Genomic DNA, 27305 nt, shown 5'->3' on the forward strand with positions numbered 1-27305 from the left:
AAGCAGTATATTTCGTAAAATTGCGGATGTCAAAATAATCTATTCCGATCGAAAGTAATGCATGAATACGCAAATCCTAATCGGATCAATATTTTAGGATTCATGAACACAGTGCATCCGTTCATAATTTGAATCCGGACTCTGATTGGATGGAATAAATGTTGTCCATGTAAATGTAGCCACTCCCCTTCCCAGGAAGATGAATTTAAAAGTGGTTGACGAGATGTTTTACACCAAGGTACATTTATTTTTCTTAGTCTTGTAATTAAATACATAGTGAATGCAAGTGCAAATAGTTAGAGTCCAGGGTCTAAAGAACTACAGCGTATAGTCGAACATAGTACAAAGTCGAACGAGCTAAATATCACCAGATACTCCTTGTCTTTAACGTAGTTGTACAACAATTCCTAAAACATGAGCGTGTTTTGTTCCCTATAGTTGTACAAAAGCAAAAACTCTACAGATACCACATCTAAGACGCTTATCAAATTAAAGTTTGTGCTTGAAAACACCAAGAAGAAATCATATCTGATATTTATATCTTGACAAAGACTAAGAGAAGCCCCGCCTGCTAACTCGGAAACATGAAGCAGTATTTAATATTGGCAGCAGAGCACGTCTGAGGGCATTTAGCTTTTTTTGTGCCAAACCGTACAGGTTGTGGTAAGCACTGCAAAGCAAAAATGTAGTGTGATAACTACACAAAAGATACCAAATATTATTTACCCAAGGCTCAACTTCATGCACTTTATAATAAGCAACACAAAAAGTCAGTTTCTTTTTTTGTTTTCTATTTGTGTACTCGTCTACCTAGAGAAAAGGTACGCAGGTGTGGCTGTGTTAGTGTTAAGACTGCTATCGACAGGGTGAAAGGCTTCTCCAGTGGATGCTTTTAGAGAACACCAAGATGACATAGCACTACGTCCCACAGATGATGACCAGGCTCTTCAACAGTGACTGAGCTGGACCGGACCGGACCGTCGGCTTCTTGTTGAGACCGACTGGTCTTACTCCTCCTTCCTCTTGGACCCGGGGATCTTCGCTTGGATCCTGTCCAGAAAACAAGCACTTAATACCACGCGGCCGCTATGTTGTCGATGAAGCTGCGTTTATTTACGGCAAACAACAAGACGCACTCACTTCCCCACCACCGAGTTGACGTGGGTCCGTATTAGTCCCACGTACTGATCGATCTGCGCCTGGAAAGGAAAGAATATTACGGAGGTAAATACTCGGCAGCACTTTCCGCTGCTGAACTCCTCGTGCTCAGATTCCTACCTGATGCTTCTCGTAGACGACGGGCATGGTGAACATGGAGACCACGGCTGTGGAGGCATAAAGACAGAAGCGTTCAAGTATTCTGACCTACTCAGGGCCCTAAACCTATCTCCTGTGCGTGCACGGCAGTCTGTCGAATTGGGGAAAAGGACACGCCGACCTTGTCATTAGCAGCGAACGTCCTGGAGATTGCTGGACAAGAGCCAGGAGTAATCTATTAAACTGCTGAGCGAGAATCTGGATGACCTCACCTAGGATGAGCAGCGTCAGGCCGTTGAAGAGGGCGCCCACGTAGGTCAGGAGCCACATCAACACAGCGAACTGACAGACGGACAGACGTTCAGACGTGTTTTAGTCTTTGTGGGCTTCATGTACGATCTGTCAATGCCCCATCGGAGGCGATGGCGCTGGTGGAGTGTAAAGTGGAGTACAACGCTAAAGGCAAACCTTCAAAGAATCAACCAGGTCTTGCACGAGGAAAAGCCTACGGAGCTCCTTCATACAGGTGTTGGCGTACAGCAGCATCTTGTCGGCATATTTACTGATCTGGTCCTGGGACAGAGAGATTTCCACTTCCAGGTAGGATCTGGTAACAAACGATGGATCAGAAACACGGGAAGTAAATCCTTAAATGGCATCCATAAACCGCCTTACTTGAAAGGATGGCCTTCGTCGGTCTTCTGCACGGCTTGCAGCACGGACTTGTAGATCCTGAAGCTGATGGTGGCAGAGAGGGCCGCCAGGGCTAAGTAGGCGCCGACGCTGACCACGCTGAACTGGGTCAGGGAGAAGAGAAGCAGAAGCACGCCGCTGAACACGGCCCCCGATTGCTTCACGTTCCTCCAGTAGAGCAGGTCGATCGCTGTGGAGGCAGGAGGACACGGTTAGGATCCGCAACGACCGTGACCTCGGCAGGCCTGGACGTCCACGGCCGCGCTGTTCTCATCGTTTGGGTCAAATGTCTGGAAATGTCCGGACATCCTCGGAGAGCTTCAGCTGTCAGGCGATTGGTTCAACCCAGCATTAATGATTGACCTACGGCAGCAGATAGAGACGTCCTATCGGCAGGCCAGAGATAACAGTGCAGTGCGACCGGGCCAGACGGTTCTGTGGCCCACGACGAAGGATGGCGACGTGTTGGAATACTGAAGCAGGAACTATCTCTACATCAGCTCACTTCTTTGGGTGGCGGGGCCTGTAATTCAAAGCCACTGGCGAAGACGAGAAAGAAGTGAAGAGGATTAGCCCAGTGTACCGTTACAGCTCCGGAGGCTGGCAGTCGTCTGTGTCTGCCTCAAACCGCGGGCCTGTTTTCCATCGGAGCTCCGGAACCAGCCTTCCTCCCCTTATAGTCCAGCAGCGCTAACACACTTTACATTTAGGTAATCATGGCTGCGGTCTCTTGGGTGTTTTATTCTCCCTCTCTGGCCTGCCCGCTCTAATTTTAGCCGTGGGGCTGTGGAGTAGCATAGTGATGACGGCCATCTTTACTCGCCACTAAAGGCATCTGTGGATGGCAAAAAAAAGGCAGGGTGGTGGCAGCCTGTCATTGTCACAGAGAGGATCTGTGCCACACGCGTTCACCGGACCTAGACATAAAATAATACGTGTACAATGTGTATAATTGTCTCGTTGGCAACCAGTGGGGGGGGGTTCCAGTCCCTACCTATCCCCAAATCTAAGACACAGAAACAGCAGGAACATGATCAAACTGCCTGCTGTTTGAATGGAGATGCTCACACACACACACACGCACACGCACACGCACACGCACACGCACACGCACACACATCAGACACGGGAGCGGACCAGCGGCGGTGGCTGAGCCTGGTGATGTCACCCGGACTGCACGTTGCATGAAACGCTTTAGCTTAGTGCAGTAGAAGTATGTACTGACCTGCGGCTCCCATGGCTGAGCAGGGAAAAAGCCAGCTGCTTTATCCACGGACAAAAGGAGCACACTGACAGGGGGGGGGGGGCGTCCCCCCTCCCTCCTGCACAGGAGGGGAGGTGCCTCAGCCTAAACCAGCAAATCAGCATCATCATATACAGAGGAACAGAGACGGGGAAGGGGGGGGGGTTGTCAATGGGGCGCGGTTGCCATCCACTCACACACGGACTATGTTACGCTGTGGAAGTACACTAAAATACGTTGTATTACGCTCCAGAGATGAGATCACGACACCCTAATAGACCGTAGAGCCATCAGCAGCAGGGATCCGCCGAGCGCTCGCCTGATGCAGTTACCATAGTAACCGTGCTAGATCCCCCCCACCCCTCACTGGGAGATGGAGCAAGGGAGGGGCCAAAAAAAACGAAGAAGAGGGAGGGATGGGGAACCGTCGTTCCTGTGGGAGCAGAGTGAGATTCATTTGTTTCCGAATCGGGGGAATCGGCAGCACACGATGCGTCTCCACGCCCGGACTCGTGGACGCAGCCACTCCCTCCCTTTGTGGTGGCGCACAAAAGAACAATGGCGGCTTCTAACACGACAACAGTCAGAGTCCATGTCGCCGTCAAGAAAACTGTGCGTTTAAAATGCTCAAAGGGTCACGGCTGTCTCTGCGGTGAAACTAGTTTAACCTGACCTCATTGAGACGTCCCCGTGGCTTCAAACGAGCCGTCGGCATCAGATTTCTAAACAACCATCTTCAGTTCTCTTCTTTAGAACCTGAATTCGACGTACGTGATGAGTCATCCTCCCCACGGCGCGATAAACTGGTAAAGACAAACGTCTGCTAGATGACAAACCAAAACATTAAATCATCATCATCATCAGCAAAATCCTCTAGATGTGCATCGTGTGTCACCCCCCCCCCCCGGGTGAAATACGTCAGGGGGTTTATGGTGAACATGACATTGATTAGTGAACCTCCTCCAGTTCCTCTCTGGCTGTGCCGATGGCATCAGCTTCATTTGCTGCCATCCGGATGTTGGGGCGAGTTCTCGTCCAAAAACATCACGTGACGCTGGGGGTGGGTGGGGGGGGGGGGGTTGGAATTCCTGACTGGTCCAGTTAAAATGAGGAATGACTCGGGAGAAAAAGACGAGGGCTGCAGCTCCACAGACGGCGCCGAATCGTCCTCGTTATATTCGGCGACCATTATTTGGCGTTTTCACCGCCGAGCCAAAGATTCAACGATTAAACCGACGATCACCTCCTGCAGGAGTCCCCCGTGCTACAGAGGAGGCTCCTCTCCGGCCCCAGTCGCTGCAAAGGTGCCATGGCAGTCGACTGGAACTGGGTGTGTCCTGGTTACCATGGAGACAGTCTGTCAGGGCCGCCCGGATGCTCAGCCTGCTTTGTTACACAAAAACAGACCATACGTGCTAAAATGGCAACGACGGTCTGAAGGCACCCAAAACAGATGTCTCTTTGCCCCCCCCCCCCCCCCTCCCCTCTCCTCTTTGTTTTTTTCAAACACACACACACACACACCTACACACACACACACACGCACACACACACACACACACACAGCAGAAAGGATCTGTCATCAGGGCGTGTCCGCGTGAAAGGAGGCGCAGGTAAACGGTTTGTTTGATTCACCGACGTGTGATAAATACAGTTACACGACACACGTGAGCATGCAACGCACACACACACACGCACACACACACACACACACACACATCCCTCTCTCACAGCCACGCAACGACACAAAGGGGTAAATCACGGTGGAGGCGTCAGTACCCTGTCCCTTCCAGCCGCTCCAGGAGCCTTCCTTCTTGGTCACGTCGGCCGTGGCCTGCATGCTGGCGGTCAGTTACGTCCCTCTAATCTTCCTCTTTATGCTCTCTGCTCTTTTTTCTTCGTCTCCCTCTTCGGCAGCACCGACTCACTCACTCATCCCAGAAATGGCATGAATGGTCAGGAAGGATGCGGAGATGAGGATCGGAGGGATGGGAGGGAGGGAGGGAGGAAAGGTTTCCAAGGTGCTGCCGGCTGGCGGAGCACGCAGACTGATGCTGAGGAGCAGCACTGGCTAGGACAAGAAGGAGCAGGGGGTGGGGGGGGGGGGGGGGGGGCGTAAATGTGTCTGTGTGCGTGTGTGCTGGGGGAGGGGGTTCAGTTGTAAACACATTTACTGCAGCAGCAAACCATCCACGCAAAGATGGCGGGGCTTATCCCACAAACAGCGCAGCAGCACGACGCCGGATGTGTTTGTGCTTTATGAGTTCCTCCGTGTGTCATGCAAATGGAGCCGTAAAGAAACCCCTTACACGCAGTGGTGCACGCACATGCACATGCACACGCACATGCACATGCGCGCACCATCACCACAACAGTTAAATACAAATAAATACAAATAAAGCTGATTGTCTGAAAACAGACGGAACACACTTGGCTCATCTCTGTTGCTATGGCAACTCATCTGAACGTGCACCTGCTCTTGCGCATGAGCAAATGCACACTGCGCCCTCTCGTGGGGGAATAGAGAACCACATTTGACCTCCTTTTTTTTTTTTTTTTTTAGCATTTCCAGAACCTTCTTCCAGCGTGAGTAAACAAAAATAAGTAGAGCGTGCTTTGGTTCCAGCTTGCAGCGTCATATATTTGAGTCTACAAGAAAAATGATGGATCACCTAATGCAATGGCCCGATTGTGTGTTTCAGGGTGGCGGTTCATAAAGGAGTCAGAGCGGTCATTTTTCTCTGCACTGCGCCTGCATTACATTCAAGGAGAAGCTTGAAGCCCTTCAAGTAGGAATTTGCCCCAGTTCCGACACTGTGGCATTAAATACCGCTGCCAGTAAGTACAGAAGTCAAAACACCAACATCGAATGTGCAGCTGAGACGATCTCCTGCTGACTGTATCTGGAATGCCTGATTTGTCTTATCATATGTGATGTTTGAGGTATTATTTTTTTTATTTCCCCCAGCATCCCAATTTTATATTTGTCCAACTGAAAAGTGAGAGTGAATATTTTCAAGTTATACTTTGTAGCTGCTGAGTTTCAGTTCATGCGCATTTAAATAGGAATCAGTGCATCTCCAATCCACTTGTTTCTCAAATATACCACCAGGGGGGGGGGGAGCAGAACGCAGGAAAGATATAATGGAAACATGTCCCCTCCCTGACCTCCATGTACAATCCTGATTACTTTCTGACACTGTCAACAAAACAATGTCCAAGCATGCCATGCGGGTCGCTACCAAGAGGTAAACTAACAGTACTGGAATTGTGATACGGTTAAAATATACTGCCACTAACTTTAAAAATAGTGCACAATCCGAGATATGGCGCACACGACACTACCAGTTCCAGAACTTTGTTCGCAAACACTGTCACAATGAAAAGACGTTTTGTGTGACTATAAGAGGCGGTAAGAATGTACATCCCTGCATAGTTTTTTAAGTGGACTGACCTTTTTGCTTATTAAAGCCGGGGAAGAGTAAAGCAGCAGCTTTTCCGGGGTCTCCTTTGCTCTCCTTGGTTTGCTGGTGCATGTCGTCCTGGTGAGGCCTCTCAAACCGGACCTCTGGTGGCACGGCAGCAGTCGGGGGCTTGGGCTTGATGGCGCGCTCCTCCTCTGTCTTCACCGGGGGCTTAACCTTTTCTGTGATCGTGGGCACCGCCTCAGCAGAGCTGCGGGGAGCGACGGCACTGGGAACTAGGGGAGAGGGAGGGCTGACTCCCTGTTTGGGGCCCCTAAAGCCCTGCTCTCTCTTTGGGCTCTCTTCAGATGCCGACTCGATGAAGAGATCGCTGTCGAGCTCAGCTTCTCTCTCCTCCCTCAGAATGCTGTATGCCGTGGGAGGAGCGTGGCTGCCAGTCAGGCCGAAACCTCCCTTGGCGACAGGAGGATTGTCAAAGGGGTTGTTAGGCCTGCTGAAAGTGCCCTTGCTCTTCGGCGGCTCTGCAAACGGGTTGCCGCTGGCCTTTGGAGGCTCCTCTGACACCAGCTCAATCTCTGAGTCCCCGGACTCGGCGCTGCTGCCGTCCTGCTCCCGGCTGCCGGCATTTGTGCTCGGAGGACTTTTGGAGGTCGCAATCTGCACGGCGTCGGCCTCGAACATGTCACGGGAGGGGAATTCTTTGTCTGCTCACAAAGAAGTGCACAAAGGATTAGACACTGGATTCTCCCATTCAGATGACAAATTCAGACTCAGATGAAATATTACTTTGTATGTAATAAAACGCATATTTTATGAATTCAACATATGGAGTGGCTTTCCTGTCATGATGACAGATGTGAAGATACTTTTGCTACTGCATGATTCCAGATGTAGCTTTTGTTTCTGACATGTGACTGATGTCACCAGCGATTTATGGCTATTGGCTATGCTCATTTTACATAGTAGATGTAAAAGGTCTGGTGATGGGCTGGAAGCAGGAAACCCTCACTGCCTGAGACACTGTTAACTATGATGTCATTCATCTACTGTGTGTGTGTGTGTGTGTGTGTGTGTGCGTGTGTGTGCTGTGCCTACGTGTGGGTGAAGCGTTGGGTGTCGAAGCAGGGCTGTCATCCTCCGGCTCTGACAGCGTCACAGTGGGAACCCCCTGTAAGCCCACGCTGAGGACGTTTTCACGCTCCGCCCCGCCGGGTGGAGGGGGTCGCTGCTGCGGCTCGGACTTGGCGGCCGGAGGCTGGGACTCGGTCAAGGTGATCTTCACTGGGCTGGCCGTCTGAGGGGTGCCTCCCAGGTTTCGATAGGAGCGGTAGTCCGGCAGCTCCTCATCCGACGGCTCCTCCACGTAGGGGAAGGAATGGGAGTCCAGCGCTGGACCTAAGTTTTCTTCCTCGTCTTCGTCCTCCTCGTCCTCATATCTCCCGGGGGTTTTATCTATGTAGCTCCCCAACAGGTCGTGACCACTTGAACCTGTGTCCAGCAGGCTGTGGAACGCCTCCTGTTGCCGGTCACGCCGTTCGTCCCCGTGGCTGATGTCCATGTAGTGGTAGGATTCTGCCTCGTCCGAGTCGAACAGAGATTTCGGCATGTCGTCAGCCAGGCCGGAGGTCGTCTTGGCGTTTGAGCCGAAGCTGTAGGGGTCGCTGGTGAGGTCGTCCAGGGCGGAGGAGCCAGAGGAGGGTTTGGGTGGCTTGTGGTCATCCAGAGGGTAGGAGGCGTCTCGGCCCGACGCGAAGCTCTGATCGGAGAGCAGGGAAGTGTAGACGTCGCCGTCGTCATTCGTAGGCTTCCGAAACAGCCCAGACATCGGGGCGTCTGGTGAGCAGGAAGAGAGAGAAGTAAAAAAAATTAATAAAATAAAATGATAAGGAAGAATAAAATCAGAAAACATGAAAGCATCCAAACAAACAACAAAGCGATGTTTCAGACGGTGCTGCAGGGGAGATGAGTGAGGCGGTGGGAACAGAGGGTACTTGTACCCGGTGCGGGACAGAAGGGCATTGTTCAGACCCCCCCCCCCAAAAAAAAACAACAGTCCACACGATGAGATTATTTTAAATCATGTTAGCAAATGCCTTTTTCTAGTCTCATCTCCGCTCTATAATCACTGGTGCTGTAAACAAGAAAACAAACAAAGAGATGTTGTTAAGAACACAACCTGCTTAGCAGGGTAATAATCGCCATAGTGATAACTGTAGCGTTAACATGGCTTTCAACCACTATCAGGGAACTGGAGCTGAGGGACGGCGTCAGCTGGATTTTGTCCTCTAAAATGGGACAAGGTAAACTTTAGATGATTTGTTTTTTTAAATGATCAGGTCAGAAGTCAAGATCAAGCATCAGACCCATTAACTTCCACTAAATGCCGTTGAATGGAGCAGCTAAATGACCCCCCCCCCACCTTCGGTTCATACACAAACATAAACACAAACACCTCCCTGAAGTCAGCTCCTCCGCCTCCCCTCCAGCCCTGCTTCTCCCAGGGCTGCGGCGCTGCTATAAATAGGACGTGTCCAGCTGCTGGTGCTGAAAGATGGCGGGGGGGGGGGGGGGGGGGCGTCGTAAGGTTTGCTCTGGAGGATGCAGACTGACTGACAGAGGACCCAACGGGTCAGGACATCCCGTCCCCGGTCTTCACTTCCTGTAATCCCTCGCCACCCTTCCCTTCTGCCGTCCTTCCTGCTGCTGCTCCCTGGGTGAATTAACAGCCGCATTATACCTCAGCAACAATGCAATAATCACCACACGCCCATGCTAGGAGACAAAGGGAGCGGCGCTGGATCACGGAGGCAAAGGCCAAAGCTGGCCCATTTCATTCAATTCAGGTTATTAGATTTTGTAACGACGGTTCTAAGTCGTGTTCTGCAACATTATGCAACACAGACGAGCACGGCTCCTGAAGCACGTTCCATCCGGTGACGCCAAGGCCCTTTGCTAAGTCGCTAAAGCGAACTAATGTCTAATCCTCTTAGTGCGCTGTCATTGCGCAGGTCGCACCAGGCGTCACCCTGGCGACACCGCCGTAATCGAACAGTCACTGATTCACTGTCCCACTGAGGCCACTGTACCCCCCCCCCATCAACAGTTTACATGAAACACAGACTCACTTTCCAACAGTTCCAATAGAGAGACAGACTGCTTGTCTTTAGATGAACAGGTGCTTGGAAATTGTAGTTTATTGGGATTGAGGGCATTTTTGAGTCTTCATTGCACCCATGCTTTAACCCCCCTCCCCCAACAATATGGTGGAAACAAGTGGTCGGCTGTGCTGAAACGGGATTGGATGTGACAACAGAGGAATTCTCAGCTCGGGCTGCAGGGGCCACACACAATGATCATGCCACACTGCCACTGAAAGGATGGTGCAGAAGCAGATAAATAAATCAGTGCTGGTGGAGCCGCTGTGACGGGGCTGGACTAATGCAGCCTGACAATCTGCTCCGCCAAAGCATGGGCTCCTAATTATCATGCTGCAGAATTAAAAAAAAAACGTGAGCACAGGCGATATCACAAGAGCCCGAGTGGAGACATGAACGCATTGTAACTGTGAAATGAGGGCGTTAGCGCAGGAATCTGCACCCAGCAGGATTAAAGGCACGCAAACGATACGCTGCAGTATCCAGGATGGAGTAAGAAGAGCATAGCAATGTGGGGGAAACTGATGCAAGAACACGTGGGCATCACCTCCTGCAAGCAGGACACAGAGGAGACGCCGCTGGTTCCACACAGGAAAACAACAACAAGGACCGCTGGTCGTCCATCAGTGTCGTCTAGCCATGAATCCCCAGCAGACATTTAGGTGCACTTTAAAATATATGTAGGTCTGATTTCATCACTCCATCCATGACCTTGTTGGATGTGGTTCTGGTTTCGCTCCGTGACCTTGGGAAAACAGTCTGTCAGGACGGTGCTCTCCTTTCAAAGCCATGTTGTGCCTTTGCCATTTAATCAGATCTCCATTTTGTTGTTTAAAGGATCAAACGGATGCACTGAGAAGATAAACACTGATGATGCACAGACTGACCTCGCTGTGTATACCCGTATTTTAATCATGTGTGCCATGGATTAAACAAAGATCACAATATCCCAACTGAAGTCATCGCGTGACTTTTGTGTTGTTACGATTCAAAATGTAGTTTGAATCATTTAAGCTCATTTAAGCCCAAACAAAATCACAAATTATGGAAGTTTTCCTTTCCCCCAAACCATATTGGTATATACATATATATATATAAGTATTTGCAAATATATATTCTAAATGATCAAGTGAATAATGATAATAACAATCACAGTATGACTCTGCTGGAGGATGGAATAATGTTTTGTTCTTTTCAGGCCCTTCCTTAATGGACTTTATTTATAGTACTACTATAACAACGCACGAACTCTTAATGCTCTCTGGCTTTAAAAGCTTTGGTTAGAACATTTTTACGTTCGCAACGTATTGATCACAATGTACTTGACTGAACAAATACACAAAACCTTCCCGTTAACTATCCCACTGTGACGTTGGTAAGCGAGAGGAAAGCGGAGAGTCTGGACTCGGAGCCGAGGGACGAAAAGGCCGAGCGAGTAGCAGAGGTCGATTAGCGGTGCTGAGCGAATCAGCACGGCAGGCTTTGTCAAAGACAAACTGATGTAGAGCTAATCTGCCCCGACATTCAGAATCAGTGGTGTCGGATCACTGTGTCCGTCTTCCTCTGGATCGATCCCACTTGTCTGGCTCGGATGGAGCGTCGTGGATGAACAGAGAGGATCCAGAGTGTGTGTCTGCTCTTCAAGATGTCTGCTTTGAGTCAAAGCTTCCAGTTAAATGTGATCTTAAGCATTTCAACTTTCAAGTGCGGACTGAATTCGCATGAAAGGCCTCAGATGGCGAGCGATATCCTGCACGGGGAATGATTTTCGACAGACAATGTTCCTCTACTATAGCGGCGCTAATCCCAAACAGTTTTGCAACACTCTCTCCAGGGATTATTCTAAAATGAGATTGACTGTAAACAGGAGGATTGTGTTTCACATTATGGTTTGTAATCGTTTTTAGGGCGAACAAATAGATTAAAGTGCATAAGAAATGAAGGTCCATAGATATAATGCTTAGCTATTGTCCCATGCAGCGGGGCTCTGTTTGATTTATTTGGGGGGGGGGGGTATGCTTTAATCTGTCCTTTAACCCCACTGGATTAGCTAATTGGTCCTGGAAACAGATGAAGATGAAAGCGAATGCAAGCCTGCCAGGTAACGCGTACAGCGGGATGTGGTTCAGCCTCTTCATCACAGCCTCACCTCTTGCTCCCCCTCTTCTTCCTCCACCCCTGTATTATCTTGCATCTCCATCACCCAGAGTGAAAAGACCCCCCCCCCCCCCCCCCGGGGAACAGGAGCAGGGCTCTCACCAGCTACAGGCGCAGCTGTCCTGCCCTGCTCTGTCCAGCCCAGCTGAGACCACTAAGTGCTTTCTCTATCATTAAGACCAGATGGACGCTTGTCTCATCTTGGTCACTGAGGAGATGCTGAAATAGAGAAAGACAAATCTGATCCACCTGGATTGAATTGATTCTCTGACCGCCGTAGACTGAAGACCTAATAAATTAGAACGCATCAGGAGTTTCAAAGAGCTTTCTGCAGAATGTACCAGAGCTTAAAATATGCACTCAGTTGCTTCCCCCTGTGCCAGAGACCAGGGAAGACTTGCAGACATGTCACGTGTTGGAAACGCGCTCGACTGTGTGATTTGCACAGAAAACCTGGTCATGACTCGACAATATCTTCCTGGCTATAGGAAGATATTGGAACCTTTTGAAGATAAACTGCAGGCTTTACTGTGCCGTCCTGTCTGTGATCCGTGTTCTAAGGTTCGGTCCTCGGGTAATTTAATACATCTGAGGTCAGCAGTATCAGCATCCTTGTTGGATCACTATTGTGAGCGAGATTTAGGATAGGGATGGATCGATTACTATAGAGAGGCGATTCCAGACATCATGAAGAGATACTGTTTCACAGCGCACACTCCTCAAAGGCCAAACTTCTGTTCTGCTCTAAGGCAACACAATCGACAGTCAGAGTTCACAGATTAATTTTTCCTGAAAAAGCAAAGATGGAGAACGTGTGTCGGAGTCGGTTGTTGGAAATGAACGTCTGACAAAGTTCAGAAATGATTATAGTCAAGTAGAAAAGGTCCACTCTACCCTGTTAGAGGAGCTACGCCCTCCTCCACCAGGAACACAAATAACACAGTGTGTGTGTGTGTGCGTGTGTGTCTGGCACGGCATAATGAAACTATACTTTTGTTGTTGTTGTTGTTTTATTTACACTATTTCTTGCATTTTTATGTTTTAAAGGTTGAGTAAATGATCCAGTACCTTTTACTCCTGAACTTAATGGACATGCAGCAAAAAAAAAAAAAAGCATGACATGTTTTCTTTTATTCGGACCAGCAGCAGCCTGCAAATGGCACCGAACAGCAAAGATGAAATAGCAGGCTGCCTTTTTTTTTTTTTTTTTTTTTTTTAAACATGAATTTCTCTCATCCGCTTTACCTGTAGGAGCAGTTTCCATAGCAACAGGCCTTTTGCCGTCGTCCTGGAAAGGATGGAATTGTTGATCCATGTCGCCTATTACCTCGCCGCGCAAATCGCCAAACCGGGTGGATGAGTTCCCGAACAGGCCGTTCCTCTCGCAGTCATCCCCAAACCGCCTCCCCTCCGAGCCTCGCTCCTCGCCGGGCTTAGCAGACATGCTTTTTCTTTCCTCCCCCCCTCCCCTCCTTGTGATCGGAAAACAAGAAAAGCTTATTCAGGCTGCTCCTTTTCTTGTCAGGGCGCGGAGGCAGCGGCTTTGCGCAAGGATGGCTGATGGATGCAGACACAACAACGCAGCTTCTGGTCGGCGTCTGTCAGCTGAGTCTGGGGTTTGTAAACGCCAAACACACGCACACACACACAGACACACAGACACGCGCACACACGCACGGTGCGGTCGCTCGGAGGGGGGGGGGGGCAGGAGGAGAGGAGAGAGGTTGATTGTTTTAGTTCAGCGCTCTGGCGGCGATGACGTCATGGGATGGCAGAGTCAAACATGAAAGGTAATTTTCCAAGAGCAGTGTGTTGGGTTTGACCCAGATAAGGTGACGTAAGAGCCAAATAAATATATAGAGGGACTTCATACGGGTTAGAAAACTATCTGTTTCAAAAATCTTATTTGTTTAAAAAGAGATAATTTTCTGCATAACGCTCTGTAAAACTGATCAAATAAAGGAAAAATGTATAAGTAGATTTGCATTGTGGCGCCCTCGTGTGGCCGATAAAAGAAAGGTCACCTCGCAAAGTTCCAACAAAGGCTCCTCCTTCCCAAACAGCCGCTGCTGCCTGGATACGAACTGATACCAAACGTGGCCAAGCTGCACACGTTCCGCTGTGTCTATTAAAGCCTGACGTGGTTTGCATGGACGCCAAATGAGCTGCTGATAAATCAGTGTAAACAGTGACGAGGATGAGTGAGCGCACTGACGAGGACGTGATCAAAGACTTGGTGAGTCTGATAATAGAAACTCAAGTCGTTATGTGAAAGTGTTGAAATGGAACATCTCATTATCTGGCGTGCATCCTTATATTGACCAAAAGTCTACCTTAAATTACTAATACCCTACTCAAAGCCCAGTCACATGAACTTAAAGTCCATTTCTATTTGGATTTGCACAAAGTGCACACACTAATACATCCACAATTTAAAGTGTTAAATATTTCTGATTGTTTTTCTTCACCCAAGTTGTGCTTTTAGGATAAGAGCATATCTGTAATGCTTTTCTGAGGGACGCTACCCGAGTTGATGGATATTTTTCTTCAACAGTGCGAGGCCAATAGAGTGTCCTATGAAAATATTGCACAAGAAGGAAATGACATCGTCTCCATCGAGATGTTCTTCAGTGGATTTCCCCGCATGGTCGGGCTTCCCTTTTTCCCAAGGCTTTGCCAGCTTACCATAGTGAGCCAGGCCATTGAACACATCGAAGCACTCGAGAGCTGCCCTCTGCTGCAGGAGCTCTGGGTAGTGGAGTGCCTTTTGACAGTGAGTTTGTTCTCTTATGCTGCTTGTAATCATTGCTTAATCACAGAAATAGTAGTAGTAGTATTAATATTCCTCTTGCAACAATAACTCTTGCATGTGTGGATCACTGCCAGTATTTTAAGCACAATGGTAGTCTATCATGTGCAAGTCAATTGTGCATATGAACATGTGTCAAATATTAAATAACACATTCATTAAAATCATATTCTGACTTACCCTCTCCTTTTCCAGGGAATATCTGGACTACAGAATTGTCTGCAACTACAGAAACTCTATCTTTATGATAATCAGATATGTGAAATAAATAATTTAGAGTTGCAGGTCAATTTAGAAGTCCTCTGGCTCAACAATAACCACATAAGTCAGATACAGGTATGGACTGTATAATATCTATCTATCTATCTATCTATCTACGATGCATTTTTACATTGTTTATATTACTCTGATTTATCTTTTGATAGAAGTGCATTGTGTGTGTGTGTGTTTCTACAGGGCTTGAACACACTGACAAATCTTAAAGAACTTAACCTTTCTGACAACAGTATTGAATTTATTGGTATGTTTTAAGAATCTTCCACATTTTCTGTGAAGAGATTGATTGAGATTTTTGGGATTTTGGAAAAACTAACATTCAAATCATTTCTAACTCCCATGAAGGACACAGCCTCGATTCAAATGCCAGCCTTCAGAATCTTAATATCTCAGGAAACAAGATCAGTTCCTTTAAGGTAAGACCAGACACAGAAATACTCTTTTAAAAGTCCTTCGTTTAAATATGCTCCTATTTATGTGATTACATCTTATTAAACTCGGTCGGAGGAAATTACATTTGTAATTTCTGTGTGAAATGCAAGGGTCATATTTCCAATCAGTTCTGGCAGTACAAGAACTTCGAAGGGTTAATGAGCAGCATGATTTAAAAACATTTTGTGCTTTCATTATTTTGTTTATTTATGTATTAAAAAAAGAAACTTTCTGGGTTTGTATGGGTCAGTTTTACATTTTTCAGTCGACATTCTTATTCAGTCGATTTACAGTCATTCTCTTCTTCAAGGTCATTCTAAGCCCAAAACTGCCTCAGGTCATATTATTGCAATTCTCCATGCATCATTTTTTATATTCCTTTTTTTTTTTTTACGACTGTTGTAAATAAATATTGCCAAAAGAAAAAAATAGCATATGATTTTACAAAAAGGTATCTCATCATCATTTCTCTGCCTTCAGCCTGCGAGAGAATATTAAGTATTTGACTATTTTGTTTGCATAGCAATGAAATACAAAATGTGGACCTTTCTGACAATTCTCTTTGCAGTGTTTTTGACGCAACCAGCCAAACCCGTTGTTGTCGTTCTTACAGGAGCTGACCACGCTTGCCCATTTGCCCCATCTGACCGACCTGGCACTGAATGACCCCATGTCAACCCCAAACCCAGTGTGCCTGCTGTGTAACTATGCCACGCATGTACTTTACCACATGCCGGGGCTTCGGCGACTTGACATCTACGATGTCTCCAGCAGGCAAAACAAGGAATTAGCTGAGGTAGCGAGAACGCCAGCGGGACCTCAGTTACACCCGACTGAGCTTTCCTGAATCTCTGTTTGCCTCTTCAGATGATATATTTAATTCTGAATCACTTCTCCTTAAGTGTCTCTTATTAACAAGAGTTAAAAAAAAAGGTAACAAGTAAATCATTTCAATCCAAGGCGCTTATTTTCACACATTTCCTAAATTTAAAATGATTTACGGAAACATTTTACTTTAGTTCAGCTTTGCAGAATATCCTCTGAAGCCCATTTGAGACGTTGAAATTAGATTCTATGGGGTTGATTTATGTCAGCATAAATACACTCCGAATTACTTTGATTTTTTTCCCGCCAAATCTGTATTATTTTCCATCTTCTTTTAGTCCACAGTGATGAAGAAGATGATGTACTACAACATGCGTGTGCGCACCGCTCAGAGGGACCTGGAAAGGAGGCAATTAAACCTGGTGGAGCGGAAGAAAAGTTTGTCACGGTCACCCGAGGAATGCGTCAGACGAATCAGCCATGCCCTCAAGTCTGTACGTAAAAAATCCTCAAGATAATTCCAAATTACTTCGGCAGCTGTGACGAGCGTATTTATTCAGTTATTTTAGCTTTAATGCTCGCCTGCTGCTGTAAACAGTTAAGACAGATATTTCTTTTTTGACACCTCCCTATAGCTCGAAGGTGATCTCTCCAAGGGGCCCGGCGTTTGTAAGAAATCTGCCAGCAACCCAGACGATGGATCGTTCCAGCTGGTTGACGGTTTAGACCCAACCACTGCCAGTCATGATGCTGCCATGGAGCGCAAAATCCACAGCAAGATTGAGGCATTGAAAAGAAGTCTAGTTGTCTGGACCGGGAGACTGAGCGAGTCTGTATATTTTACAGTGTTGTTTTTTTGGGGGGGACAATTTAGCCTCATACTGTACTGCATGTTTCTACATTTAAGCATCTGATTACTAAAACAGTCGCAGTGGGGGGGTAAAAATAATTTCCCGTTCCTTTACATACAGGATTGAAGCGGGACACGAGCAGGATTTGATCCTAGCCAGAAACACGATGGACTACACAGTCCAGTTCCTGCAAATGGAGCTAGAAAGTGTTGGAAACATTCGTCTTAAAGAGGGCTGCTCCACGGACCCTTGGTAGATACGATGGGTCGAAGTCACATTCACAATTAAAGTTCACAGTTACGGAACGCAGAGCCCACTTTTTGTGTGTCGTGTGCTCGACAGGTTTGAATCGTGTTGCCACCTCCTGCTGTCCCGCTTCCGCCATTCAGACTTTAAGAGTCACAACGTCAGTGGGGTTACCGTCAGAAGAATTTTCCACATCCAAAACAGAGCGATAAGGCTTCGCTTTGACGACAAACTCCGCAGCGTTCTGGTCAGAGAGGACGGCGCTAACACTTCACAGTAAGTTACAGTAGATGGCAGTAACATCACCGACCACGTTATAACTGCGTATATACAGTATATATATATCAAAGCTTCCCATTACTAGATTTAATCTGTTGTAAATCTTTGAAGCAGGGATTATAAACGTCACCTGGAGTACTTGTTCCACATACCTGAGCCGGAAAAAGGTCATCAAAAGGAAGAACTTTTGTGCATTCTGGAGGACGGCTTCAAGTCAGCTGCGCAGTGGAAGGTCTGACTGCCGTGAAATCTATTTCTTAGTATCAGTTAGCAATTTATGCAACAGAATGCATGATTATTATTTTCATATTAATGGCAGATCGTGCTGTATCTATGTTGACTTGAACCAGACCTTGGACAGAGGCGGTGCTGTACCTTTGACCAACAGCTTGAGCGCGGCTGACATTCCGAGAATCGAACATGAAGTGCGACGGGCCAGCAAAGAAGATTCCGAGCCTGCAGTCTCCTTCAGCAACAGTGAGCTTGTGTTCCTTGCATTATTATGCCCTTATTTTCCCGTCCATATGTGACTCTTCCATTTGTACTTACGTTTAGAATTTCCTGCTATAGGTCAGGTCGTTGTTTCCAAAGTGTTCGTGGGCCACAGTGTGCCCGTCAGCGCGGGAGAGCCGCTCCACGGGAGCAGCTATCCCGCAGCCGACTCTGTGTACTGTGATTTGGATACCAAGGAAAGAACTGCATTGGGTGAAGGCACGCAGTATCTCACAAGACCTGACAAATATCCCCTTCTTTAGAACGTCTTTGCTCAGTGTCGTTGTCTGTCTCTGCTTTTCATGAAGAAGGATCCGATGGCCTCGGGAAACAAACTGGCGTTCCTCCCCGAAGACGGTGGTTTGTGTTTGACCATGAGCTTGTCCTGCCTGAGTACATTATATTCTTTGAATACATCACGGGGGTAATTCATTCATTCATTAATCTATGTTGTTATTCTATACCCACTTTGTTTTTGATCATGCAACTGAACTTTAGCTGCATGTCTTTGAACCAAATACATGCAAATATTCTGACTTTCTTGCCTCTCCTCTCCTTTCTTATTGGTTTAAACTTAAAAAGAAAATCAAATACACAAGCAATTCTGATGTTGTAACTAGAGCCGAGAACAACCTCTGTTGCAGAACGGCTTATCTAAAAGCGATGACAGTCCGTCCGATGCTATTGACCGTGAAATGGAAGTCCTCAACATGGAGCCTGTAGTGAAACCACAGCCCAAATCTTTCAGCTTCGACGACAAAATTGGGCTTCATGCGGCCCAAGCCAATGTCCTGAGTCAGATCAGTGTAAGTAATTTGGTTTCATTAAATTACCTCTTGATTTTGTACTAAACTGAAAAAAAAAAACTTGTACTGGCCTCATCTCTTAGGTGTTGAACCTTCATGGCAACAGTTTAAGTACAATGAAGGCGATTTCCCACCTCACGGCTCTGCGGCATCTCACCATCAGCTTCAATAAGTTCACCTGCCTGGATGACATTTCTCACATGGTAAAAGTATATAAAACAGGAAACTAAAGAGTCTGTGCATGCTCATAAGACAGCACCATGTTTGTAGTAAATTGATTCTGTTATATTTAATGACATTTTGGTGGTGTACAAAAAAAAAAAAGAAAACATTTCCTTTTATATTCTCTGGTTTCTTAATCCTAGCCCAACCTTGAGTTTTTGGATGCCAGCTTCAACCAGCTCACGACCCTCGAGGGGCTGAGGGCATTGGGGCAGCTCAAACAGCTTGATGTTTGCTGGAACCAGTTGACCAATGCCAGGGACGAGTCTCTTGTGCTGCGGAAACACACGCCCGCTTTGCTGAAGCTGAACGCTCGATACAACCCCTGGAAGAGAGTGGGTTGTCTTATCAAATAACATGAAATGACAAACCCTGTGCAACGAGGAGCCGTAAAATAAAGCTGTTTTTCCTTTTCCAGCCCAAAGCAGTCAGAGCGACCGTACTGGGCCATCTAGTGACTCTCACTCATCTGGATGATGTGATGGTAACAAAGGAGGAGTCTTCTATCGCTGTTCAAATGGTTGCCAGATCCGAGATTAACCAGGTTAAGATATAACAGATACAGATAGTTGATTTATTGTGCAAAAAAAAGCTAAAAAACAATAACATGCTTGAACATCCGGGTGTTTAGTTCGGCATGTGCTAATGTCCAATCAAATCTTTGGCCCTAGGCATGTCTTCTGGCTCACTCGCGCACCGACAGCGACCGTCCTCGCGGTCTCAGCCTGCTGTCGGTCGGCCGACCCCTATGTCATCTCAGTCCAGCGCCCTGGGGCCCGAACCAAGAGCTTGAGTTTGACTGGGCTGAAAAGGCGAGTAACGTAATACATATTGTCGATACTGCACATCTCTAGTTTAAACTGTATGCCGTGCGTTAGATGCTTAAAAACGGACTCACATTTTTTTCCAGATCACCTCCCTGAATCTTGACAACCAGAGGATTTCCAAACTGATCAATCTGGAGAAGCTGGTCAATCTGCGCTGGGCCTCCTTTAATGATAATGACATTTCCACAGTGGAGGGTCTCGATAGCTGCGTAAAGCTGGAGGAGCTTTCTCTCAACAACAACAGCATCAGCACGCTGAGTGAGTTCGTCACACTGTCAACTTGGATATGAAGAGACTATATTTTGCAACATTAAGATCCATCATGTACAGTGTTATTTGTATAACTGCCTTCGCGCTTCATTTTTAATCAGGCCTGCCAAAACTGCACCGGCTAACCAAACTCAGTGTGGACGGGAATCAGCTGTCCAGTCTGGATGTCTCTGTCCTAGATCAGCTGCCCAACCTGTCCTTTCTGTCGGTGGAGAAGAACTGTATCAGTTGCTTGTGTGGCATCAAGAGAGCTAACGCCCTCCTTGAGCTCTATGTTGGCGACAACAACATTTCTTTGTCCCAAGATGTCCGCATTCTGAAGGTCAGAGGGAGAGAAATAACAAAAGAACGTACTAACAGGTTACAGATTTATTTTTTAATCTTATGTTGATTGTGTGCTCTTATTTCCTACCAGGGCTTAACGAACCTCATCATTCTAGACCTTTATGGGAATCCCTTATTGGAGAAAATAAAAAACTATCGGCTTTACGTGATCTTCCAGCTTCCTTTCCTTAAAATTCTGGATGGTATCGCGGTGGTACGTGCTGATAATAGCAACCAGCTGAGCTTCACACACGTTTTGATGGTGAACATTTGTCATTATCGGATTGTCTTTTTCAGGATGCAACTGAGTCTGACGATGCAAAGCTTAAATTTGAAGGAATGCTAACCCCTGATGTCTTAGAAGAGCTCGGCCACTCAAACTTCACAGGCCTCGTTAACCTCATCCTGCACTCCTGCTCCTTTAAGTAATAGCCTGACTGCAGACACACATCCAAAAAATAAGCCCAATGATGTTGATTTACTGTTCTATGTACTACTCAGAGTAAACGTGCTTTGTCCCCCCCGTACACAGGACAGTTGATCTGTGTCCAGCAGACCTTTTCAGTAGCTTGCGCGCTGTCGACCTAGACAACAACAACCTCACTTCCTTCTGCAGCCTCATTTACCTGCCCAACATCAAAGTAACAATGACACTGTATACCAACAATCGACATGTATCGAAATAGACCTAAGCTATGGACAAATCAAAAATGTCTTCATTCACAGGAGTTGAGTCTAAACTACAACCACATTGAGTCCATCCTTCCAAGCCAGAAAACTCACCAAACCAAAAAACAGTTATTGCACAGCAACGTTCCATCCAGTGGGTATGGCCAGCAGAGCTCAGCCAAAGGCAAATGGTAAGCATACTTCTTATTTCATTTATTCATGAATTTCTGCATTTACATTTTTTTACATCACTAATTGTGAAGAACGAGCTGCCACTGAACTTGCAGGCTCTGACCATTAGGGGGCAGCACTCACCATCCATATGTTTGAACTCGCTTGACAATTTTATTATATTGCTGTATTTGTCACAGCTGTTTCTTATAAACCCTGCAAACGCTACTTCCAGCTGGTTAGATTTTATAATTATTTTATGTTTCTAAATTCTCATGTATATATTGTTAATATTAATGAAGGATGTTAATACCACTTTACACATTGATGGGAGTGAGCTGCCACACAAGGTTGCTGGGCTGACAAACCATTGCACTTTTAATGTCTTGCCCAAGAACACGTCGGCATGTAGCAGCTAAAATGGGGGGTCTGACTAGCTCATCCAGGCAACGGGAGGGAGGTGGAGATGTTCATTTTAACCACACAAGTTGCAAACTTTCATTCTGTGATTGTGTGGCAGGGAAACTTGGCCCAATTGCCGTCTGGAGCCGCTGATGAGCAGTCTGGAGGTTCTGCATTTGAGACACAATGGGATCTCCAATATGGCCAATCTACAGCTCAGCAGGCTCACCAATCTTAAAGCACTCTTTCTTCAAGGTGTGTAAGGTTGGGAAAAGCACTCCTCCCACACAAAGACTGTTAAAAGTGTGTTTTATAGAGCCTGTGAAAAGACGAGCGCTGAGAGCAAAGCCTTCCGCTGACCTGAGGCCAGGTGGGAGACGAGACATAAAGAAAAGACCAACTGACTGTCTTTTCAGCAGCTTTTGATGAATTTGATTGAGCTTGAGCATTGTCGGGTTGATTCGTCCCACAAAACAAACCTGGCTTGCGTTTCATCCTTTTTCCGCTGAGAAACGTTCAGGACCTGTCTCTGCAATTTTGATGCCTTTCGCACCCGGCGCCAAACAATCCAACAAATGCTTATTAATGTGTTAAATTGCTACCTATTGTTTTATTCGGAGTGTGCAATTTTACGCTCCTTATTTTATTTTCTGAAATTTTAAGCAGTTTTTTCCGATATTGTTCCATTTGTTTTAAAAATGTCTTCTCTCCTCAGGCAATGAGATCAGCCACGTGGAAGGGTTGGAGGGACTTTGCCACCTCAGAAAGCTTATGCTCGACAAGAATCGAATCAAAGCTCTGGATTATAACTCTTTCATCAGCCAGAATGCCCTGGTAGCACTGCACCTAACAGAGAACCGGATCCGGGACCTCAGCCATCTAGATCCTTTGACCGAGCTCCGCAAGCTGTTTCTTGGCATGAACAGGTTGCAGGTATTGTCCGCAGGCTGCGTTGTCTTTCTCACATCCTGTTTTTTTTTTTATGTCTATATCCAGCTGAGACGCCTGCATGATTTCTTACGTTGATCACCAAGGTCAATGCAGAATGCATGAGATGTTTAAAAATATTTTTTATACAATATTTTTTCAATTGTCTAGATTGTTCATTAGTTATGAATGCTCATTGTTTCACATAGCGTCCGAGAGAAAAGGAATTTAAATCCTCTGCGTGTCCAGTGCATGCTGCAGAATTGACAATAAAGCAGACTATGACTTTGCACCTGTCCTACCTCTGGAGGCTGAGCCCCCCACAAAAACTGCAACCATAAACCTGCGAGCGATAGAAAACACTCCCGTATCCTGTTGCGTGCCCAAACTCTCCCATGAGCTTAATGAGAGCTCACACATGTTAATCTCTCTCATCACAGCAGCTGCTCCCATCCTGAGAAAAGGTTCAGCCAAGAAAAGTTCAATTAGGCACTTTTGAAAGATGAAAAGCTTAAAATCTGTGTTCTTGTTCTTTTTCGTAGAGCATTGCAGAACTTGACAAACTGGACGTTCTTCCGTCGCTGACGGTGCTCTCTGTTGTTGGTAATCCCGTGAGTATTTCAAATGTTTGAGCACTTAAACACAATTAGCCGACGTGAACTTGGAAAAATTATCACCCGGGTTCACTTTGCTAATATGAGCTACGATGCACGACTCTCAGTCACAGAACCGTTTGAGCTCCATCACCTGTAAAGAAATGAAGAAGAAACCTGCTCACAAGCTCTATTTCTCACTTAAAAAAGAAATAAAAAATGAAGCACACTATCCCCGCCTAACTCAGTGGTTCCAAATTAAGCGATTACACGATGGGCCATCTGCTGTGACTCAAACTGGCAGCATCACAGACAAATCCGCCAACCAAATGGCAGGGTACGATTGGCCCCGTTACACCACCCATCTGGAGTTAATGGATCAGGCCTGAGCAGAGCCATAGGGCCATGCTCAGCTGTGGTGGCCTCTGCACTGCTTGACCCCCCCCCCCCCCCTTTTCCCACAGGAAGGGTTAATCCTGCCAGGGGGTAGAGGCCAACAGCCACCCCCAGAGACAATGCATCCATGAGATCTCTACCCATATTCCCTCATCCAAGTCTGTCCCTTCCTTTCTGCTGGACATCCTTTGGCGTCTATTCCCGACTTGATCGCAGCAGCAGTGTCCTATAGGAACATGAAGTTCTGTGACTGATCAAGCTGAATATGTATCCTTGCCAGAGGGGGGGGTGCCCTCAGCTGGGCATGGGGCTGATGCTGCTGTCAGCTGGGTCACTGGAACCACATTGGTGTCCGTCACTCTCATCCGAGATGTCGTGGGCCAGGCTTCGCTGAGACACCGATGATAAAACTGCTGCAGTCTGCAACATTTATCAAGCAGAAGCTGTGTTTTTATTTCAGGTGGCCAAAAACTCTTTCTACAGACCAGAGGTGGTGCTGCAGCTTTCAACGCTACAGGTCCTGGACGGAGTGACGATTACCTTGGAAGAGAGGACCAGTGCTGAGCTCCTCCTTACAGATCCATCAGATCTTACTGGGGTGAAAGAAACAAAACACAACAATCTTACATTTAAAAACATTAGAGACAACACAGTAATTAAAGTATCAGCATTTAATACCCATAATTTTATACCTGGCAGTGTGAAGACAATTTGACACCATTTATCTTCAGGCTTGAGAAATATGCTGAGTTAATTAAAAATAAATATATATATATATAAAAAAAAACAAAATACTAACAGGATTGGGAATAAAGTCAGTTTTCAGGAACGGATATATGTGTTAGTTCATTCCAACACTTTCATGTTCTGGTTGCTTCTTTACTTTGCAGGATGAAACAGACTGAACTATGAGAGACCGGTGCAGTAATGCTACCACAGCTCTGAATTAAAAGCAGGATAAGCCCGCTGGCATCATCCTGCTGATTAGATGAAATGTGCCCGGCCGATAACGCACCAGCGGATTTACAGCCTATTAGCCAGGTCAACATGAACCCCTCCGCTAGTTAAACATATAGTAGATGTGGAAAAAGACAGAGCATAGATCCGGGATATTCAGATTAGGACCCTAACCTTCCCTGGTGACTCTTAAACCGCCTTCTCAGTTGTCACTCCCAGTTAGTGCCTGTGACTTCTGTTGTTCCACATGTATGAGCATCGGTAGGGTAACTCTTCTTTTTATTGTCATTATCTTCGTTATACTTCCTCGTTAACATTTAACATTTCTATTTAGCAATGCCCCCAGTGCGCTGCAGCTTCTCTTCTTCCCACCGAAATAAACCTACCTGGATTTCTACCCCTCTTGCCTCGGTACACTCCTCTAAGAGGAATCAGTGTAGCCGGAGGGCTACAGGGCAACACAGACGAGGCCCAATCTCATCACATGCACAAGCGTGAGTGTGCCATTGCCCTAATAGAGATAATTAATTTCTTATTTGATCTGATTTTCCAGATGATTGTGATTTTAAATCTCATTTCAGACAAGGATAAGCACAGTAATACTGCTCAAGACGGCCAAACTGATGTTGCTTTTAGACACACTGGAAGACTAGGAAGCAACCCGACAACCACAGGCGTCTCACATGATGGGACCAGTCATCGTCACGTATCTCAACCTGGAAAAAAATAGAACGTTGGTCAATCTAAAATCCTAAACATATTCATACTGTTTAAAAGTCATTATACACTGTTTCCGTATATATTTTTTTGTATTCCAGATTTCCAAGTAATCCCAAATCACCACCCATGTAGTGACCGGAAGAGGTGCAGCCCTGATACAAACACGTGCAACAACGAATGACCATGGTCATGTATCAGAATTAAATAAAACTGGGCTGCTCGATGGCTGATTCAAATGTGTTCTTTCAAATGCATTTAAAATCACTGTGACCTAATTTTCTCTCCACATGTCTGGATAACTAACATGGTAATCTGAGGATGAGAGGTTTTGATGTCATTTCTGCTGCTATTCCATCCTTGGGCCTTAACAAGTGAAAAACACCCACAGATGTAAGACCGTGTGAGTTTGGCACATCGCATCCATTAGGTCGAATGCATCACCAGCAAGTGGATAATCCAGCTTTAGCACACCTCTCTGTGGACAATAATCTGCAGGCGGTCAGATAAAGATGTAATCTAGAATGAGGTCCAAATGGATTTTGTAGTCATTTTCATCACGTTAGCCTCTTTCCGAAAACCCCACCACAGTTTGGACTATTAGGCGAACGTTGTAACCGGGACCGAATCTACTGACTATTTATGATATTACCGGTAGTTCTGCTGAACAGGAGATTATGAACCTCCCTCTCTTCCTGTTAGTTTAGCCTAATCTAGTAGTCCTTTAAATAACAAAAAAATCTATCTAAGCCTTAAATGTGTGAGATACATTATATAAAGAGATTTCAAATCACTATTTCCGTTTTGGAACCGCTTGGACTCACACGTGACGGATTCCTCCATGTGGAAAGATTTAGATAGGACTGTCTAATTCCAAGTTTTATGTAGAGTAACAAGAAAAAGTAATCATTTAATATTCATCCCTTAATTTTCCGGAAGACTTTCACCCATATTTCATCCAGGTAACCACTAGGGGTCCTTGGAGCTCTATTGACTCTCGATTTAAATACTGCTAATCAGTCCTGGGTGACTTTTACCTCCAGACTAGTCATTTTATCAGTTGAGAGCAGATGTGCATGCTGCAGTTTGGTTTTGTGTGTGTCCTCACTGAAGCTTTTGCTAACATAGTGAGGCAGAAGTCCGCTTGAGGCTGCAAAAGTAAAAAAAAAAAAAAAAGCTCCACTCAAATAGGCTCCTCTAATGCATGTACTTAACTTCACTTAATTTGTATTAATTCCCAGCAATAAGCGGGGCTAATGACTGCAAGCGAGTGCACTGTCATTACCTGGCTCTGCCTGACATCACATGGCAGCTGATGGACTCACATTGGGGGGGGGGGAGCAACCCTAATGCACAGATTTGGGTGCTCAGCATGAGCTCTTTAATGCATTAGGTATTGCAAAGGATAAACACACATTTTATTTTTGAGTAAAATGTGCCTAGTATTGATATACTAGAAGAATATCAGTACTGCAGCTGTATTTCTGAGAGCAGTGTAAGGTCGTGTTGAGCATGCCACTTTGCGAAGTGTGTTGCTTTTTTGCATATGTGACAATATTTTTTAACATTAAATATAAATTACCATAAGGATGAATAATTCATGATTTCCGAGTGAAGCCAGATGTACTGCTCTCCATGTCTCTCTTCCTCTGCTCCCGCCCTTCATGTGAACGTACCACAGGGTTATATGCTGGTCCAATGGACGGGATGGAATGTGACAGGTTACATTTTCATTTTGCCTGATATCAAGTCCAACGTGGACGGGAGGGAAGGAGGGAGTGAAAGAGAGACAGAGTGGGCGGTGGAGGGGAGGTGAGCTGTAGTTTCTGCAGTTGTAGTCTGGATTCATAATTAGACATGTTTGTGCTTGTCGCGAATCAGTTA

The 27305-nt window shown here is 46.3% G+C and overlaps 2 protein-coding genes across 4 annotated transcripts; one reads left to right on the top strand and one right to left on the bottom strand.

Moving 5' to 3' along the window:
- Positions 1-237: 237 nt before the first annotated feature.
- LOC137915895 (reticulon-1-A-like) lies at positions 238-13374 on the bottom strand. 3 transcript variants are annotated; one of them, XM_068759013.1, is made up of 9 exons: positions 13176-13374; positions 7714-8451; positions 6648-7322; positions 1933-2140; positions 1726-1864; positions 1530-1599; positions 1279-1325; positions 1141-1199; positions 238-1050 (listed from the first exon to the last, which is right to left on the bottom strand). In XM_068759013.1, the coding sequence occupies exons 1-9, from the start codon at positions 13372-13374 to the stop codon at positions 1008-1010; spliced, it is 2178 nt and encodes a 725-aa protein (XP_068615114.1). In that variant the 3' UTR covers positions 238-1007. The 3 variants fall into 3 exon arrangements, with proteins under 3 accessions (XP_068615114.1, XP_068615115.1, XP_068615116.1); XM_068759014.1 differs by lacking the exons at positions 6648-7322; positions 7714-8451; XM_068759015.1 differs by lacking the exons at positions 6648-7322; positions 7714-8451; positions 13176-13374 and adding an exon at positions 4973-5033.
- Positions 13375-14148: 774 nt separating this feature from the next.
- On the top strand, positions 14149-25434 carry LOC137915902 (leucine-rich repeat-containing protein 9-like). The gene is made up of 31 exons (XM_068759023.1): positions 14149-14166; positions 14485-14703; positions 14935-15075; positions 15196-15259; positions 15361-15431; positions 16061-16243; positions 16611-16766; positions 16908-17101; positions 17244-17375; positions 17466-17645; positions 17763-17880; positions 17999-18125; positions 18219-18359; positions 18449-18564; positions 18761-18946; positions 19030-19149; positions 19312-19503; positions 19587-19712; positions 19840-19980; positions 20079-20253; positions 20367-20587; positions 20681-20803; positions 20887-21014; positions 21122-21230; positions 21316-21449; positions 21950-22086; positions 22547-22764; positions 23301-23369; positions 24208-24345; positions 25039-25188; positions 25288-25434. The coding sequence occupies exons 2-31, from the start codon at positions 14551-14553 to the stop codon at positions 25432-25434; spliced, it is 4290 nt and encodes a 1429-aa protein (XP_068615124.1). The 5' UTR covers positions 14149-14166; positions 14485-14550.
- Positions 25435-27305: the final 1871 nt, after the last annotated feature.

Source organism: Brachionichthys hirsutus, unplaced genomic scaffold, assembly GCF_040956055.1.
Source record: "Brachionichthys hirsutus isolate HB-005 unplaced genomic scaffold, CSIRO-AGI_Bhir_v1 contig_566, whole genome shotgun sequence".
Taxonomy (NCBI): Eukaryota; Metazoa; Chordata; class Actinopteri; order Lophiiformes; family Brachionichthyidae; genus Brachionichthys; species Brachionichthys hirsutus.